Genomic DNA, 17,016 nt, shown 5'->3' with positions numbered 1-17,016 from the left:
GTATTTATGAAAATCTTGGTGAGTATGTTGCTGTCGTTTAGGTATACGCGCATCACTGCAAAATATTTTTTTTAATTTCCCTCATCAAGGCGTCAAAGCTTACGCGTCATGTTAGCGTTGTTTGACAGCGCGGGGTTCTATTAAAATTTAAACTTGCCTGATTTAACAACGCAGGTATCCAAGGATATTTATAAACAGTTGATAAATATTGATTATTTATCTCCTAAGATTAATTATTTATATAACAATCAGCATATAATCGTATATGTATTTTAATCAAATACCTCAATAATACAATATTGCTCATTATAACGATTTAAATGTGTAAAATATGATGAACGGAAATTCGCGACGTAGGTCACCAGCCACAACTTTGCCTGCTATAGAAACTTTGCAAAGAAATATTCGCAAAGTGCCCACGTATTATTCGAGGTACTTTATATTTCGTAATAGAATAGGATTCTGTTGATTGATGCCCAAATTTGTAACTAACTGCTTGTTTTTATATACACACAGACTATGAGCTATTTTTGATCTTGATTGTTTGAAAATTCTGTATGTATTAAACATTTTTATAGATACTAAATTAATTACCTATACAAATAATATACATACTTTACAATGCACGCAGATGTACCTAAATATTTTTCTGTTTGTGATTCATTTTTGTAAAGTACACGTGCGTTTTTTTTGTGAATAATTATTTATTAATATAATATTATTTTGTCTTATAGAAAATCCAGGGATATACCATTTCATTTGCCTCACAGAAAGTTGTTGGATAAAATTGAGTTTGTGAAACAACAACCAGAGCCATTGGTAAGTATGTAATAATTAAATTCATAATTTTTTATTTCCTGTTCGGTTTCTTTTGCCGGTAGGTACACCATCTTCATCTTTTTTCATTGGATTTTATTTATGACGAATATGGGAACAAGTAGGGCCTTTTCGTAAATGCTTTCTTACCGACCTTTAGACGGCCTCTGTGGCGCAGCGGTAGTACACTTACATACAAGTACGTCTGTGACATCGGAGGTCCCGGTTTCGAATCCCGGCCAGGGCATGATGAGAAAAGAACTTTTTCTGATTGGCCTGGGTCTTGGATGTTATCTATATAAGTATTTATTATAAAATCTAGTATAGTTAAGTTAGTATCTAGCATTATAGTAGTAACACAAGCCTCGAACTTACTTCAAGGCTAACTCAATCAGTGTAATTTGTCCTGTATAAATTTATTTACGACCAGGTACTTTTCATTGACACATATAAAAACAGTCTTTACCATTACTGGATTTCCACACTGCCCTTTTAAACTATTATCAGGCGCAAAGACTTTATTCTGGATAATTTTTCTCATTTATTTTCTATTTAACATTTTAATTGTAAGCCAAGCCGGCTACTTGACGCCAACACTCTTTATAAAATTGCTCAACCAAGACCTTCCTCTGGGATTAAATACTGTGGCAGCAGGATGATTCGGCTAGACCGCCACCAAAAGGTAGAGGTTCAACCTTTCGGAGGAGGTTGTATTTATGCTCTAATCCGTGAAATCTTTGCTTGCGCGATTTAGACATTACGCTGTTTTTGACTAATAAGTCGCGTGATTTGTTTTCGTGACTTGTGGAGTAGAGACGTCGCCACACTTAAAAAAATTTCACTATCCCATATCATTTCTTTCACAGACTGGATTTGATGCAGCCCAACAGGAGCGTTACCGGAAAGAAAGAAAAGATAAACAATTGGAGCCTATCAATTTAGACACCCTTGGTATGACCTTCACTCACTATATATTTATAGCAACACCAATAATATCATTATCTCAGGCAATGTCGTGGATTACAGCTAGATCATCAATACATATAATAAAACAGTAAAAAAATGTTGTATGTACATTTAGTATATTTTCAAACAATTATTTATAGTAACCGAGTATGAATTTGAAAATAAAGTCTGTCTGTTTGTATGTTTGTTTGTACACGATAATCTCCGAAACTACTAAACGGATTTGAATTAAACTTTTTTTGTTGTATAGTTCTTATACCTGGCCATCATATATTATACTGGCACTGGGTATAATTTATTTTGGAATCTGGTACAGCTGATATCAAACCATAACAACTCAGCTTAACTATAGGAAATATCGAAGTGACGTCTTTACAAAAGTTGTTCAACCTGATGAGCATTTTCCGATAGCGTATAAAAATCGAAGATCTGGAACACCCGATGCAGAACCATTATAGACCAGCTAAATCATCCGATTTATGGAAAAGACGTCTTGACAAAATTTGTTCAAACTGATGAGCAGTTTCTTTGGGAAAAAAAATTGGATGACCTGGATCATGTGATGTTGAAGCCAATGGGACCAGCTACTTTGTAATATGTACCGAAATTTGAGTTAATTTAATAATCTTAACCTTTGTATTTCCATTAACACGAAAACGGAGATGCGGGCGTCAACTAGTTTATAATATTTCTTGCATGTTTTTCGTTTAAAACATATCATTAGCAGAAATAAAAAAAAATCTGCGAATATCTATGTTAATTATGGATCTCACTTCTCCGCAGTCAAAGAGAAAAAGAAGAAAATTCAGATAAAGATTGAACCAAGAAGACCAAGTAGTGATCAAAATATTGAGATGTATGTGACCAGTGATCCTTTGAAGGTCAAACCTGAGGTGGCCTCACAAAAAGAAGTAATAGAATATGTGAGGAAAAATCCATCCTGTGGCTTCCTCTATATGATATACGCAGTACATCCCGAAAACGTTTATTTCACCCCGTATTACCTTAAGTACGTATGAGCTTCTATTAATCTAGGTTCTTCTTTGTTTTTTTTCACAAAAATAAAACCTTAATTCTTTGAATGACATTATAATAGCTACCTATTTTACTATTCAAATTACTTTATGAAGCTGCATACACATCAGGACAACGAAAGTACCTATTTCGTCAGCTTTCATTTGGTAGACGTTTTGGCAAACGCTTACGCCTATATTTTGAATACATTTGTTGCCCCTAGCACCTGAACACAGAATTTTATAAATACTATATAATTTATTTATCTAGTCCGTTTAACCGAACCCCAACACCGAGCCAAATAATGGGATTCGTTAAAGTTCTTGTTTACTATTTTTCGACGACATAAAACTTCCATTACTGTTTGACTGACTGACACACAACGCACAGCTCAAACCGGTGGGTCTAGAAACTTGATATTTAGCATGTAGGTTCTTAACGGAAGTTAATGACTTTTTGGTTTAACGCAGGCTATTCGTGCCATGTCGTTAGCTCGGCTTTAGAAAAAGCAACTATTTGTCGTGTACTGTTACACAACTTATATTTATTTATTATCTAGTGTTGTGCCATACGAAGGTATTGATAAGAAGAATTATCTCACAATCAGCCCGTGTGGAGTGACGCACTACACCAATGAAATGGTATTTACTAAACTGCCGGACTGGGAACAAGAGTATACGATATTTGTCAAGCTTACTGACGTAAGATTTTTACTTACCTACCTATTGCATTCTTAAGCTTAATACATATGTATAGAACTCACACAAATATCATTATATCTTACTTTAGTTCAATCTAAAGACTAGCTCAATCAAATCAAAATCAAATCAAATCAAAATCAAATAATTTTAAGGAAAAAGTCTATACATATAATAAAACAGTAAAAATATTTTGTCTGTACATTTAGTTTTTTTAATTGAAATGGATGGACACTTAAAATGAATAATAGAAAGCAAAAATATTTTTTTTTAATTTCTTGTCTGTCTGTCTGTATGGTATGATTACGCTTATCTACGAAAGTACTAAACCGATTTTCTTAAAACTTTCACCAATTGCTTTTTTTAACTCAGGAAAGCATTTAAAGTTTGTTTCATCAAAATCGGTTAACTAAAAAATTAGTTATCGTCATTTGAATGAACTCAAGGCATGAGTTTGCCTGCAAATAAGTTTACGCGGAAAAATTCGAAATTTACGCGGACGAAGTCGCGGGCAACAGCTATTAACAAATAAATTAACTTTAACTTTTATCTCGTGATTGTTTTCCATAAAATTTCCAGAAAATGAACTTTAAAATCTGTATGTGCATGGAAAATTCTCATACAGATTTTACGATTCATGGCGCGATCTAGTTTCTATAAATATCTAATACTTATGTACATTTTCTTGTTCTATTTTAGATCAAATTTTTCAAAGTATACAGATATTGGAAAGCTTTTTATGTGTGGCGTAAGTCTATACTTTTCCGGAAGTATAGCAAATTACGCAATAAGCTTGCCAAGAACTTATTCATTCTGACCCCCGTGTTGGCGAAGGCTTTACTGAATGTACAAGCCATGTGCTGCGAAATGTACATGAAAACCTTTGCCGATTTGTCCAGAGATATGGATACGGCATTCTTCTATTTCATTGAAGTGCAGGTGACACATTTCTGATATTTAACGCACGTTTAGAAGTAGATTTAGCGACAAGAAGTAGATAGACCACCAAAATTAAAATCTAAGTATTTGAAATCCATGTAGCGGTCGCTTATATTGAGTTAAGTTTACCGAAATTAAAATGATTCTATTCCAATTATTGATTTGCGACGAGCGAGTGGACACGCGGGATTTTTACATTAGAGTTAGATACAATCATTCTTTTCATTCAAAATATTTTTACAGTTGTATGCTTAAATATTTTTAAACGCCAAAAATCAGTAACACCTTAGTTTTAAAATGTCAGTATCCTTCCTATTACTTACGTACCTCATTAGAATATAATACCTTATTTATAACGACTTCAGATGAAACGCGTCGAATATATTCGCGAGAAACTATTTGAATTCCGGGCGGTGGTTCTAGACGTGGTGACTCAGGCTTGCCATACAGCGTTGTTCCAGCAGGGCTTTGTGTTTGACGACCGCAACATACCGCCCTTCCAGGTCATCCGGGGGAAGCCAACTGGAGGCATGTCTTACACGGAGAAGGCGAACAAGAGGAAGTACTGCGAACGATTGGCCGCGTAAGAGATTCTATATTTGTCCATACTGTGTTGTTCCAGCAGGATTTTGTGTTCGAAGACCGCAACATACTGCCTTTCCAGGTCATCATGATGTAAAATTATTTTAGATTTTTTTGTTGTCAACCGTCTAATAATGACCAGCGCTTGAATTTTAGTTGCACTGATTTTTGGTTTGTACAAGCACACAGCAAAGTTCCAACAAAAGCTATGGAATAAAGATAAAATTTTCCTCAGATTTTGTCTGTCTTATCTGCAGTTTCATCAAACAAATCGATTACATGACCAACTACATGCTCTATCGTCTCACGAAGCGGTCCAATTCTATGATGGCGGAAATGTTTCGAAAGCACGTGGAATTCACGCCAGAAAATGCCTTACTGGAGGGCACTGAAGTTGATGAAGTGCTTGAAGTCATACCAAGACCTGTTGAAACTTGCAAGGTAAAGGATTAAACTAACCATTGCATGATATGAGTATGATGCGAGCAAACATATATATATACATCATATGTATTTTAATTAAGTATATTATATGCCACTGGTTAGTAACTACATAAACACTAATTCATAAATTTCTCTATTTAATTGACTCTTGGTAGAAAATATTGACATGATTGAGAATGATAATGAGACATTTTTATTGCAGTGGGCTCTATTCCAAGTAGATGCTTATGTACAAGTTAGTGGCGAGGTCGAACTGAATCCCAGTCAACAGGTAGTGACGACGTACATGGAGCGAATCACGGGCTACTGGGATCAATACGTGAGGACCTTCCACAACTATCTCAATGAGGAATCTCTGCAGATTTTCGTGCAACCAACAATTATGGGCAAGCAAGTGGAATGGTCAGCAGGAGTATCGCCAAACTTGTACTTCCTAATGAATCAGGACAAGAAAATGCTAGACGAAATAGCTTTTATACCTTTCGCAATCCAAAACGCATACGACTGTGTGTGGCTTTTCCTTAAACGCATGAATGGCTTCATGGACAATTTTAGAGAAGCTCACGAGATGAACATTGATATTATAAAACAAGAGAGAGATGTGATGCAATTCAGGATACTTTGCGAGAAGTTTAACAAGCAAATAAATGAGATAGAGGATGTTGTGAGCTACCAGCCGCTCGGGATGATATTCTTGTGCTTGTGTCCATTCCAAGAGTTGTTCAGGCCGCAGCCTAGGAGGCTGTTTGATGTGGTATCCACTACTACCCCAGAGTGAGTTTTCTTTATTTGGAACTACTAATATTAGACAGTATTTTGAATAGTCTATGTTCGGGGCAGTACAGTTGTAATATCTTGAAATATCTAACCGTGGCAAATTTACAGCATCGCGCGCAACTGCATAGACGAAATCCTGGAGGGTATAGATGCCATAACGAACGACATCAGCAAAGAGCCAGAAACAGCGGGTGAACTAGTTGCCTTCAACTTCATGATGGACGGGCTCGAAGGCAGAGTGGTCGGCCTCGAGGAAAGACTGGAGTATCTAAGGGAACTCTATGATCTCATGGGAGAGTTCAATATTCCCATACCACCTGATGATATGACTGAATATTTGGGTAAGTATAAATAAAGGATTTTTTGTTTGGTAGATAAATTTAATTGCAAACTATACTTTAGGTGATGGTGCAGAGTCGCGGTATTCAGACAAATCGTTTCGAGTAGAAACCTTAATAATCCACTCTCAGATTGTGTGTAGGTGAAAAGATGGACGCCGAGACCTCTTTTAGATAGGATGCAACTGGGACTAATCCGATAGAAGTTAGTATAAGTTTTTGACGTACCTTAATTATTCAAATGGTCTTCCTTACCTAATGAACGGCGATCCTTAAATAGTACCTAAGTACATATTAAACCAAAAATTTTTATTAAACAATGAAAATCAATAACACCAGTGAATACTCAAGTTATATTAACTAATAAAAGATAGGTATAGTAAATAAAACGTGCATAAAAACTATATTTTAACATAGGTTTAAAAAATACAATAAGAATTTGGTCGTGTTGATGCATAGATTTTCCATTGCAAATATGAACTGAAACTTCTTAAGAGGAACGTGACGATCTAAGAAATACTTAAGAGTGTGCCTCGCTGTAATCGACTTGTCTTGCTTTGGATGTCATCGTGTAGAAAATACGCTTCTTTACTGAATTTACATAAAAGACACTAACGTTTAATGACTTGCATGAACAAAGGACCTTTCGGACTCTTTCGTTTATACGAAAGACTCACCGACTCACCCTTAGCCGGTTTTTTATTTTGTAGTTACGATGTAAATCGTTCCTACACCTTACAGACTTACTAAGTATCCATAATAGCCTTTCCCCAAATATACCTACCTAAAATGTAAAAAATATACCTAAAATGCGCCGGCCCGACAAATAAATGTTTGAAGAAGATTTTCTTACGTAATGCAATTTTCCAATGCTCAGAGCTTGAGTAGCACTTCAGGAACTAAATTCTTATTTCGCTGAAAGGCTTCGTAGAAAATTTTATTTTATGTTTTGTAAATTAATTGAAGTAACCCTTGGATTTGGGTGTCTCAGTGATGGTTCATTATAAATTTTGCCCTAAATAATATTGGACCTCTTATATGTAAATATGTAATTAATGGGGTTTCCCCACGGGTCTGAATGTTTGGTGACTCCTCGAAATGACGATGACGCTCGCCTGGGAACGAGGTCGAAACTAGCCGGCTTGTTTGCTAGCAAGTTGGTAATAAAATATTATAAATGTGATTGATTTGCATCTGCATGTATTTTCCACACAGGTCTGAGTGTCGCTTTAGGCACTCTACGAACCAACGTGGACGCTCGCCTGGAAACGAGGTCGAAACTAGCCGGCTTGTTCGCCAGTCAGATCGGCAAAGACATCATGGATCTCATGATGGACGTCAACAAACTTAGGGACGAAGTCGCGGTGAGATTGCTTTGCATTACTACCATTACTACCATGAAGAAATTATTGGTAGTCATGCAATTGTTAACTGTCTAGCCTACCCTGTAGCGGAAAATTAACTTTTTTTGGAATATTTTCACAGCATGTGTGGATGATGATACTTAGTAGGTTTAAAAAACAAATGCAAAACGCATTGTCGATTTAGCTAAGTGCGAATAGGGGGTCTCGGTCAGAAAATAGCTTTCGATATGCTTGTAATTCGTAGTGAGTACGTAAGTATTGAGGGCTGTATTCACCAAACCAAAAAAAAACTTCAAATATATAAAGATTATGCTTATTGGATTTAACCGAAATCAGATTTTTTTTCATATCAAATTGTTGTTTATATTTTTTTTATCAAAGGAAAGAGTATTTTAACATGAAAAGCACTTATTTGACCAAATCGGATTTCATTGATATTTTTAAATCTTGTCAAATTTTGGGCTCGGGCCACTTATTTATGTTGTTAAGTGTACCTATCTACGTTAATCTCTGCACTATCTACCTATACCCCAAAATTCGACAGGCGCCGTGGCTGTATGATGAAAAATCTGATATGGAGAAAGTGATGGAAACCCTCAATGATTTAGCGGAGAAACTTGCTGCTTGCTCGGCACGCGAGAAACAAATACGCGACTGGCAGAAAATATTCAAGGTGATTTTCAATACGAGTAGGTACCTCGTTACAGCGTAGACAACTTGCTTGTTAGCTGAAGTTGACTTAGGTATGCGCGATTCTGTTTACATTATTATTTTCTCATAAATCTATACTAATATTATAAAGCTGAAGAGTTTGTTTGTTTGTTTGAACGCTCTAATCTCAGGAACTACTGGTTCAAACTGAAAAATTATTTTTGTGTTGAATAGACCATTTATCGAGGAAGGCTTTAGGCTATATTATATCACGCTGCAACTTTTAATAGCGAAGAAATAATGGAAAATGTGAAAAAAACGGGGAAAATTCTTCATCTTTGAGGGCTTCAATGATGCCCCAAATAACTATTCCACGCGGACGAAGTCGCGGACACAGCTAGTGTAAAAAATAAATTGATTGCGATTTTAATCTGTGTTGTTATGATTATGTAATATAACTTATATCGGTAGATACCGCCAGCGAGAATGGAAGCACTGGATGAAGCTATAAATGATGTGAAACTTAGACAATCCTTATGGAAATCGTCTAAAGAGTGGATTGACTTGTATCACTCATGGTTAGTAATTTAAGTGTAAATTGAATGATTGGGGTTTAATGTCAGTACTTATTTATTGGAATACATTTATATAGCAACAAAATTTCCCAGGAACGATGCACCATTTAACACCCTAGATATGGAAGACATACAGAATACCACCATTTCGTATGGAAAGATATTCAATCAACTTGACAAAGGACTCCCGGCTAATAAGATCCTACCTAAATGCAAAGAAACCATCGATATCATCAAGGAAAAGGTACTTAGATACTTTCTATTTTAGTTTGTCACATATATTTTTGAACCAATTATGATGTAATTTCAAATAGTGTCACATTCTGGTCGGCTAGATTTTCACAAGCAAAATAACGTAGAGTAATAAAAGTTTTTATGTTTTGATATAAGGTGACAAGCATATACGAGTACCTATCTCACGTGTTATTATATGGTCATCGCAACCAGCCGCTCTAACCCTCTGTCTACGTTTTGTACAAATAATCCATTTGCGAAATTTAATATTACCACTGTTTCACACGTATGATATGCAGTTGCAATGTTACATAAAGGTTTGAAGCTTGATCCGCTATTGTTAAATTGAAATTTTCGTGAAACAATATCCAATTTTCGTGGATATTCAATATGCCGTGGAAACCGCATAACAATTCCATTGACGGTTTAGGGGTTGGCGAATAATAGACAGATGCTGAAAACCAATTTGTTTTGAAACAAAAGTATACAGAAATTTACTGTCGATTCATAAAATATGGCAGATACCAGTGATGTCATACTTACGTAACCCAGCGTTGAAACCGCGCCACTGGGTGAAGATTGAGGAGATCCTCCACACTCGCTTCACTCCAGAGGTCCAGATGACATTGCAGCTGTTTGAGGAGTTACATGCTTTCCAACATGCCGAAGAGCTGATGGAAGTGGCTGGTCAGGCCAGCTCAGAAGCAGGCCTTGAGGCGTTGCTCAAGAAGGTAAATTAATCTTCAGTGACGTCAAATTGAAATAGTCTAGAGAATAAGTTCAATGATTTAGCAATATGTAGGCGGAGTTATGGAATATACATAATGAGTGGCACAGTATAGGATAACCATCCACAAGGTGGTATAACTTTTCTCTTAAATTTCCGAAAACGATGGTTGCACGCTCTCATCTAGTCAAGATGAAAATTTTACAAAGATACTTAACGCAGATATACTAAAGATCCTATAATACATATTCTCTTTTTATCAAACAATAGGTAGAAGAAATGTGGGCAGCTCTGGAGTTCCCAGTACTGTTACACAAGGACGCTCGCGATGTCTACGTTCTGGGTGGTCTAGAAGAAATTCAGGCCGCTCTGGACGAGAGCAACATACACATCGGCACCATACTCAGTTCTAGGAACTGTGGCCCAATAAAGAGCAGGGTCGAAGAGTGGGCCAAGAATCTTGACTTGTTCGCGAGGACCCTGGTAATTATGTTGTCGTCTGTAAATTCATATACTAAATTATGGCACATATATAGTTTGAAATCTTTCGATTTGTAATTAAACCTCCATTTTGTTATTTGTCTATGCTCCGTTAAAATATACGTTGGTAGGAAACCATTTCAATAGTACCTAAACCTTTATTTTTGTCAAGTGCAAACTACTAATTCCGTAATACAATTCTCTCATCTCTTTTCTCTTTGAATATTTATATTGTATTCTTAGGAAGAATGGTACGCATGCCAACAAACGTGGATATACTTGGAGGTGATCTTTTCTGCACCCGACATCCAGAGACAGCTGCCCAACGAGACCAGACTGTTCACCATTGTGGACAAGTCCTGGAAGGATATCATGCGCAAATTGGCCAAGGTAAGAAAGTAGAATGGCCTGTAAAAATCTGTTATAACTAACTTCTTAAGAAAACCACTATCCTTCCACGGCCCTTTACGTTACGGGGAGTGTTTCCTATTCAATCGTACCTACCATCCCAGTTTCCTTCCGGAAATTTTTTGTTTGTTGAATTGCATGGAAATTGATTTCCACTTGGTAAATAATTGTTAGAAGAATATATGTAATAAGCTTGCATTGTTATTATTAGGCTTGCACTTTTATAATGAAAACACTTACGATAAATATAACCAAACTAAGATTGCACTAACTTTCTATAGGTACCATTAGCGATGCCAGCCGCGACCCAGCCAAAATTGTACGAGGAATTTGTACGCAACAACGAAATGCTAGACCAAATTATGAAATGCCTGGAAGCATACCTTGAGACAAAGAGAGTAGCTTTCCCGAGATTTTTCTTCTTGTCAAACGATGAACTACTGGAAATATTGGCACAGGTAAGTACTGTTACTTTAGAAATCCCATGAATATGACTCCTAATTTATTCTCTGATGATATGTGTAATTATATATTTCAAACCTATCGGTTCTAATATTCTAACATTATTCACTCGCATTAGGTACCGTGAATTATTATATTTTGAAATATAAACTTTAATGCGTTTTGTATTCAGACGCGCAACCCACACGCGGTGCAGCCTCACTTACGCAAATGCTTTGACGCTATCGCTAAATTAGAATTTGGAGTAAAATTGCCGGAAAGCGAGATGGAAATAACAGAAGATGGCACTTTGGTAGAGAAGGAGATGTCCTTTCAAACTCGAGATATGTTGCAAGCCAAATTGGCTAAAACTGCGTCTCCGGAGGACCTTACAACAGACATTATTGCTATGTTGTCACCAGAAGGAGAGAGGGTTAATTTGGGAAAGGTAAGCGCCTTTAAAATTTTATAAGAAGCTGATATATCTTAAATCTACATCATATTAACATTGTTTGTGTTGTGTATCTCAGTTGAGTATACTAACAAACATATAAACATTTTACAATATGGATATTGTAAGAGTATTTTGAAAATTCACAATTTATTGGTAACTTTAATATCCTGCAGGGTCTAAAAGCTCGCGGCAACGTTGAAGATTGGCTTGGAAAAGTTGAAGAAGCTATGTTTGCGTCTGTAAAACGATCGATGAAACACGCTCTGAAAGACTATATGATGCGGCCACGCGTCGAATGGGTTGAACTTCATCCTAATCAAGTAAGTAAATTAAAAAAAATACTTGATGATTGTTAATGTAATGGAAAGGTCTAATCATAGGTTTTTCATTTAGGCGGTTGACTAGCAACCTGTCCCTGTCTTTACTTCTCACTCCATTTAAAAGGGCGACGAAGGTGATAATTTATAAATTAAAGTAGTTGTTGTTCCTTGTTAAAATTCTTCTTTGGTATATTTTAAATAGTAGAAGGTTTTATCTGCGTTAAATTTCCCAGGTGATCCTAACAGTGTCACAAATAATGTGGGCCAAAGGCGTTCATGAAGTATTCGATCTTGAGTTACCACTTCGCATAGACACGGGCTTACTTGACTACTTACGCAAATGCGTGTCGGATCTAAACGACCTGGCAGCGTTGACACGCAAAGATCTGTCGTCTTTGTTCAGGAAAGTGCTTTGTGCATTGATTACTGTAGACGTACACGCCAGAGATACGATAGAGCATATGGTCGAGAAACATGTGCAGCGAGCGTGAGTATCAGTGATAAATACCTTAAAATATAAAGTATACCCGTAATAGAACTATATAACTTTTCGATGCAAAAAAACATATACGCAAATCACTACCTTTAAACAAATAAAAAAAAAATTTCAAAGCGATATTTCTTGTGGAAAAAGACTTTGTTGTTAAAAACAAAGATTTGATTTTGCGTTCTCTATACAATAAAAATCAACTGGCTTAATACTATTAATTGCAGGGGCGATTTTGAATGGCTAAAAATGATCCGTTACTACTGGGAAGAGGAAATAGACAACTGTGTCGCTCGCATGTCCAGTGCTATGTACATTTATGGTCACGAATATCTAGGTGCTGGAGGTAAGTTACAAATTGAACATAATGATTTAAATGCACTGCCATTCCATTCTTTTCCGGAGGTGTAGGCAAAGTAGAGATTACATCTAATTATTTGCGCCGATCCTTACATACTTCATTTGTGTTATACATTTAGTGTATATAATTGGTTTCGACCTGACCTTTCTCCAACCTTCCTTTTGCAATCTAATATGATAAAATAATAGTAATGTATATTCTTTTATTTTTGGTACCACTAGGTGTATTGGTGATAACTCCATTGACCGATCGCTGCTATTTGTGTCTAATGGGGGCCCTTCAGCTTGATCTGGGCGGGGCCCCGGCAGGCCCTGCCGGTACTGGGAAGACAGAGACCACCAAGGACTTGGCCAAATCGCTCGCAATCCAGTGCGTTGTGTTCAACTGCTCCGAAGGTGATGTAATTTGACTTATCGTTTATGTTTAATCGTACAAATTTAGTTAAACCATTTAACAATACTTAATCCCATTATACATAATCCGCCTTTCCTGCGCCAAAGTGCTTACCAGCTTTAAGTCATTCCGTGATTGTTAGTTCATGATCACAAGATAGTTTTGTTTAAATAATATAATTTGCCTTCAATACATTTTGCTTTGCCTTAAATATATTTATTTGCTTTTGTTATTTAGCTTGATTTCAGTGTTTATTATTACTAATATGACAATCAATAATAAATTTATCACAATACTCAATTAATTAATGTAAAAAAAAATCTTTACATTGAGAGGAAATGCTTCCTATTGAGCTTGCAAGATTTGTACTTAAAATACTACAAGTCAAGTTGGTTAAAAGTTTTTAAAAACAGGCCTCGACTACAAAATGATGGGTCGATTCTTTTCTGGCCTGGCTACGTCTGGCGCTTGGTGCTGCTTCGACGAGTTCAACCGAATTGACATCGAAGTGTTGTCTGTCATCGCCCAGCAACTTATCACTATAAGAAACGCGAAGGTCGCCAAACAGACCAGGTGGAAAATTATAATTATGTGGTTCACTAGTGTTCATAATAGAGACACCAGAGTTTTAAAAGTTGGCTGTTCTAAAAGTTCGAAAAGTCCATATTAATAAATTGAGTACTATTAGTAATTTATAAATTCCTTTTTAGTTTTTTGTATGTAGTTGCATATCTATGACTGAAAGCTGGTCTTATTCCTTTGTATCTTCAGTTACACTATTTGCAGGTTTATGTTCGAGGGTCGCGAGATCAAGTTGGTGCGCACATGCGCAGCCTTCATAACAATGAATCCGGGGTACGCCGGGAGAACTGAACTACCAGATAACTTGAAGGCCCTATTCAGACCAATATCCATGATGGTGCCTGATTATGGTGAGATTAAATACTAAGCCTCGTCATTTGCTCCCATTCGATACTCTTGAGATGTTGAGCAATTAATAATTACTAAACTTTTCGCAGAGGCTTTTCAATCGATAATTATATTTACATACATACATACATATGGTCACGTCTATATCCCTTGCGGGGTAGACAGAGCCAACTGTCTTGAAAAGACTGAATGACCACGTTCAGCTATTTGGCTTAATGATAGAATTGAGATTCAAATAATGACAGGTTGCTAGCCCATCGCCTAAAACGGAATCCCAAGTTTGTAAGCCTATCCCTTAGTCGCCTTTTACGACATCCATGGGAAAGAGATGGAGTGGTCCTATTCTTTTTTGTATCAATGCCGGGAACCACACGGCAATTATATTTACTTATACATAATAATCTTAACAATGTAATAACCTTTACCAGCTCTGATCGCTGAGGTAATTCTATACTCAGAAGGGTTTGAATCATCGAAGGGTCTCGCTAAAAAGATGGTGCAAATGTACAAGCTGTCCAGTGAACAGCTCTCGAAACAGGACCACTACGACTTCGGGATGCGTGCCGTCAAAAGTGTGTTGGTGAGCTCTTTGATCCATACTAATATTATAAAGAGGCAAGTGTTTCTTAGTATTTTTGTTTGTTACGAATTAACTGAAAAATTATTAAAACTATTTTAAAGAAATTAAGCAGAGAGATAATTTCCAAAAATTATTTACAGTAGTGACAACACTACTTTTTATCCTCTTGTTAAGCATAGGTGTACGATTCACGTGGGTGATACTGCACGTGGACTGGTTTTTAGTTTAACAATATGTAGTTTTAAACAAAATACCCTGAAACACATATTTTGAAGCAGGTATAGGGCTAATTATTTGTAAATAATGTTACTCCCGAGGTTATCCCATACTCATCACGTTAAGAACTGATGATGGAAACTCAAGTAATGACTAAGAGATTATTAGGTTAGCATAAAATATTTGTTTCTTGAATTCGGATAAATATAACTTTAATTACTGTTACTTTTTGCTTGAGAATATTTTGTGTATCTGCTTGTTAGTTTATCAGCTTATGACAAACACTCTATCAGTAAGATGGTAGATAATTACCGCGCCAATTTGTCTCTAAATCTTCCGTTCAGTCGCTATAGTATCCCCCTGACCACAAGAACATCGGTAAGCGTTTAATTATTCTACATAACTCCTTAATGTAAATTGATATATGTCCTCCACCGGTTTCAAACTCGAAAACAAATTAGTAGGCCGAAGGGGTCCGTTCTCATGTATACTGGATATTACTTCGCCTCTAAAACTTTTAAAATTTTAGTTTTAAAACATACGAGGAACCTTTCAAACATCCTTTTATTCCATAAATGCAATTACACGGCTCCATCGCCTCATGCAGCGCAGCATGCATGCAATATCAAAGCAAAATAACGAAATGTGTATGATGCGAAGCTCGAATCCAATTTCCGCTATCAATATGAGTACGTCTATTCTTACGTAGGAAATGAGACTAAACGCTCTGCATACTCGTAAAGCAAAAACTTCAAACGCATGTTTATCAAATTTATTGGCAGTTATGTTTTTTTTGTATATCTACAGGCAAAAAGGTAATAGCGAAAGACAACTAGCGAATCTGAATTTCTACCGCAGTTTGGCGTGATACTCGGAGCTGACCGTAAAAACTTGTGATAAATCAATATACACAAAAGTAATAATAACCAATTAAAGATAACCTAGCCTTTGCACTGTATTGTTTCATATTTTTAATGTGCGCTTTTTTAATGAACTGAATGAATAAGGTTTTTACTTACTTACTTAGATGTATTCCTTTCGATGATCAGGTAATGGCAGGAGCATTAAAGCGAGCCAGCCCTGACCAGCACGAAGAAAAGACATTGCTTTGCGCACTTAACGACAGCAACTTGCCAAAGTTCTTGGCGGCCGACGCCATTCTCTTCGCCGGGATATTGTCAGATCTGTTCCCCGGTGTGGATCTACCTTTCAGGGATTATGGAGTGATGGAGGAAGTTATCAGTAAGTATCCATTTGTGATTACGTACGTACGTACATTGTTCTTGCCCGAACGTGAAGGCAGGGGCTTGATTTTTCTACTTCTATTGCCATCGAGATTTTCATGCACGCTCTAGACGAGCGTGCATGAAAATCTCGATGGCAATAGAGTATATATGGTAAGGGTCTTTTAATCCTTTAATCAAAACTTCCAATTTGATAAAAAAAGACACATTTGTCTTAGCCTTCCCGTTTTAGCGTACCTATTTACATCTAGTACCACGTAGCTTATTTACACTACACTGATTCATACATAGGAAAATAAATAAAAAATGAAAATAACGTTTACCAGGACAAATACTATTGGAAAAGAAGAAACAAATAGAAATATGCCAAATCAGAAAGGTTATCCAGCTTCACGAAACCATGATAGTTCGGTGGGGAGTTATGCTTGTCGGTCCCACTGGGGGCGGGAAGACTGTGGTACTTCATGTGAGTATTCTTTTCTTACTTATTTAATATATCTGTTGCTAACGGTGAATTCAACAATAAGATTCAGAGAAAGCTATAGTCAAAACATATACGGATTTTCGTCATCATCAT

General features: G+C 36.4%; 1 protein-coding gene across 1 annotated transcript in view; it reads left to right on the top strand.

Annotated features, from left to right (window-relative positions):
* The first annotated feature begins 331 nt into the window (after window positions 1-331).
* Window positions 332-17,016, top strand: part of LOC106133762 (dynein axonemal heavy chain 6) — a 51,356-nt gene continuing 34,671 nt past the window's right edge. The window contains exons 1-28 of the mRNA XM_060953773.1: window positions 332-432; window positions 735-819; window positions 1,683-1,767; window positions 2,566-2,791; window positions 3,356-3,497; window positions 4,194-4,433; window positions 4,799-5,016; window positions 5,273-5,456; window positions 5,662-6,233; window positions 6,345-6,577; window positions 7,790-7,938; window positions 8,483-8,611; window positions 9,061-9,167; window positions 9,258-9,408; window positions 9,920-10,129; window positions 10,396-10,608; window positions 10,849-10,995; window positions 11,295-11,471; window positions 11,648-11,902; window positions 12,082-12,228; window positions 12,462-12,715; window positions 12,943-13,061; window positions 13,298-13,471; window positions 13,883-14,042; window positions 14,256-14,401; window positions 14,828-14,979; window positions 16,245-16,437; window positions 16,766-16,905. Of these exons, the coding sequence (XP_060809756.1) occupies window positions 332-432; window positions 735-819; window positions 1,683-1,767; window positions 2,566-2,791; window positions 3,356-3,497; window positions 4,194-4,433; window positions 4,799-5,016; window positions 5,273-5,456; window positions 5,662-6,233; window positions 6,345-6,577; window positions 7,790-7,938; window positions 8,483-8,611; window positions 9,061-9,167; window positions 9,258-9,408; window positions 9,920-10,129; window positions 10,396-10,608; window positions 10,849-10,995; window positions 11,295-11,471; window positions 11,648-11,902; window positions 12,082-12,228; window positions 12,462-12,715; window positions 12,943-13,061; window positions 13,298-13,471; window positions 13,883-14,042; window positions 14,256-14,401; window positions 14,828-14,979; window positions 16,245-16,437; window positions 16,766-16,905 (5,109 nt within the window). The remainder of the gene's footprint in view (window positions 433-734; window positions 820-1,682; window positions 1,768-2,565; window positions 2,792-3,355; window positions 3,498-4,193; window positions 4,434-4,798; window positions 5,017-5,272; window positions 5,457-5,661; window positions 6,234-6,344; window positions 6,578-7,789; window positions 7,939-8,482; window positions 8,612-9,060; window positions 9,168-9,257; window positions 9,409-9,919; window positions 10,130-10,395; window positions 10,609-10,848; window positions 10,996-11,294; window positions 11,472-11,647; window positions 11,903-12,081; window positions 12,229-12,461; window positions 12,716-12,942; window positions 13,062-13,297; window positions 13,472-13,882; window positions 14,043-14,255; window positions 14,402-14,827; window positions 14,980-16,244; window positions 16,438-16,765; window positions 16,906-17,016) is intronic.

The sequence above is a fragment of the Amyelois transitella genome, chromosome Z (assembly GCF_032362555.1).
Source record: "Amyelois transitella isolate CPQ chromosome Z, ilAmyTran1.1, whole genome shotgun sequence".
Taxonomy (NCBI): domain Eukaryota; kingdom Metazoa; phylum Arthropoda; class Insecta; order Lepidoptera; family Pyralidae; genus Amyelois; species Amyelois transitella.
Note: the sequence above shows the minus strand (reverse complement) of the source record. Positions and strands in the feature narration are given on the sequence as shown.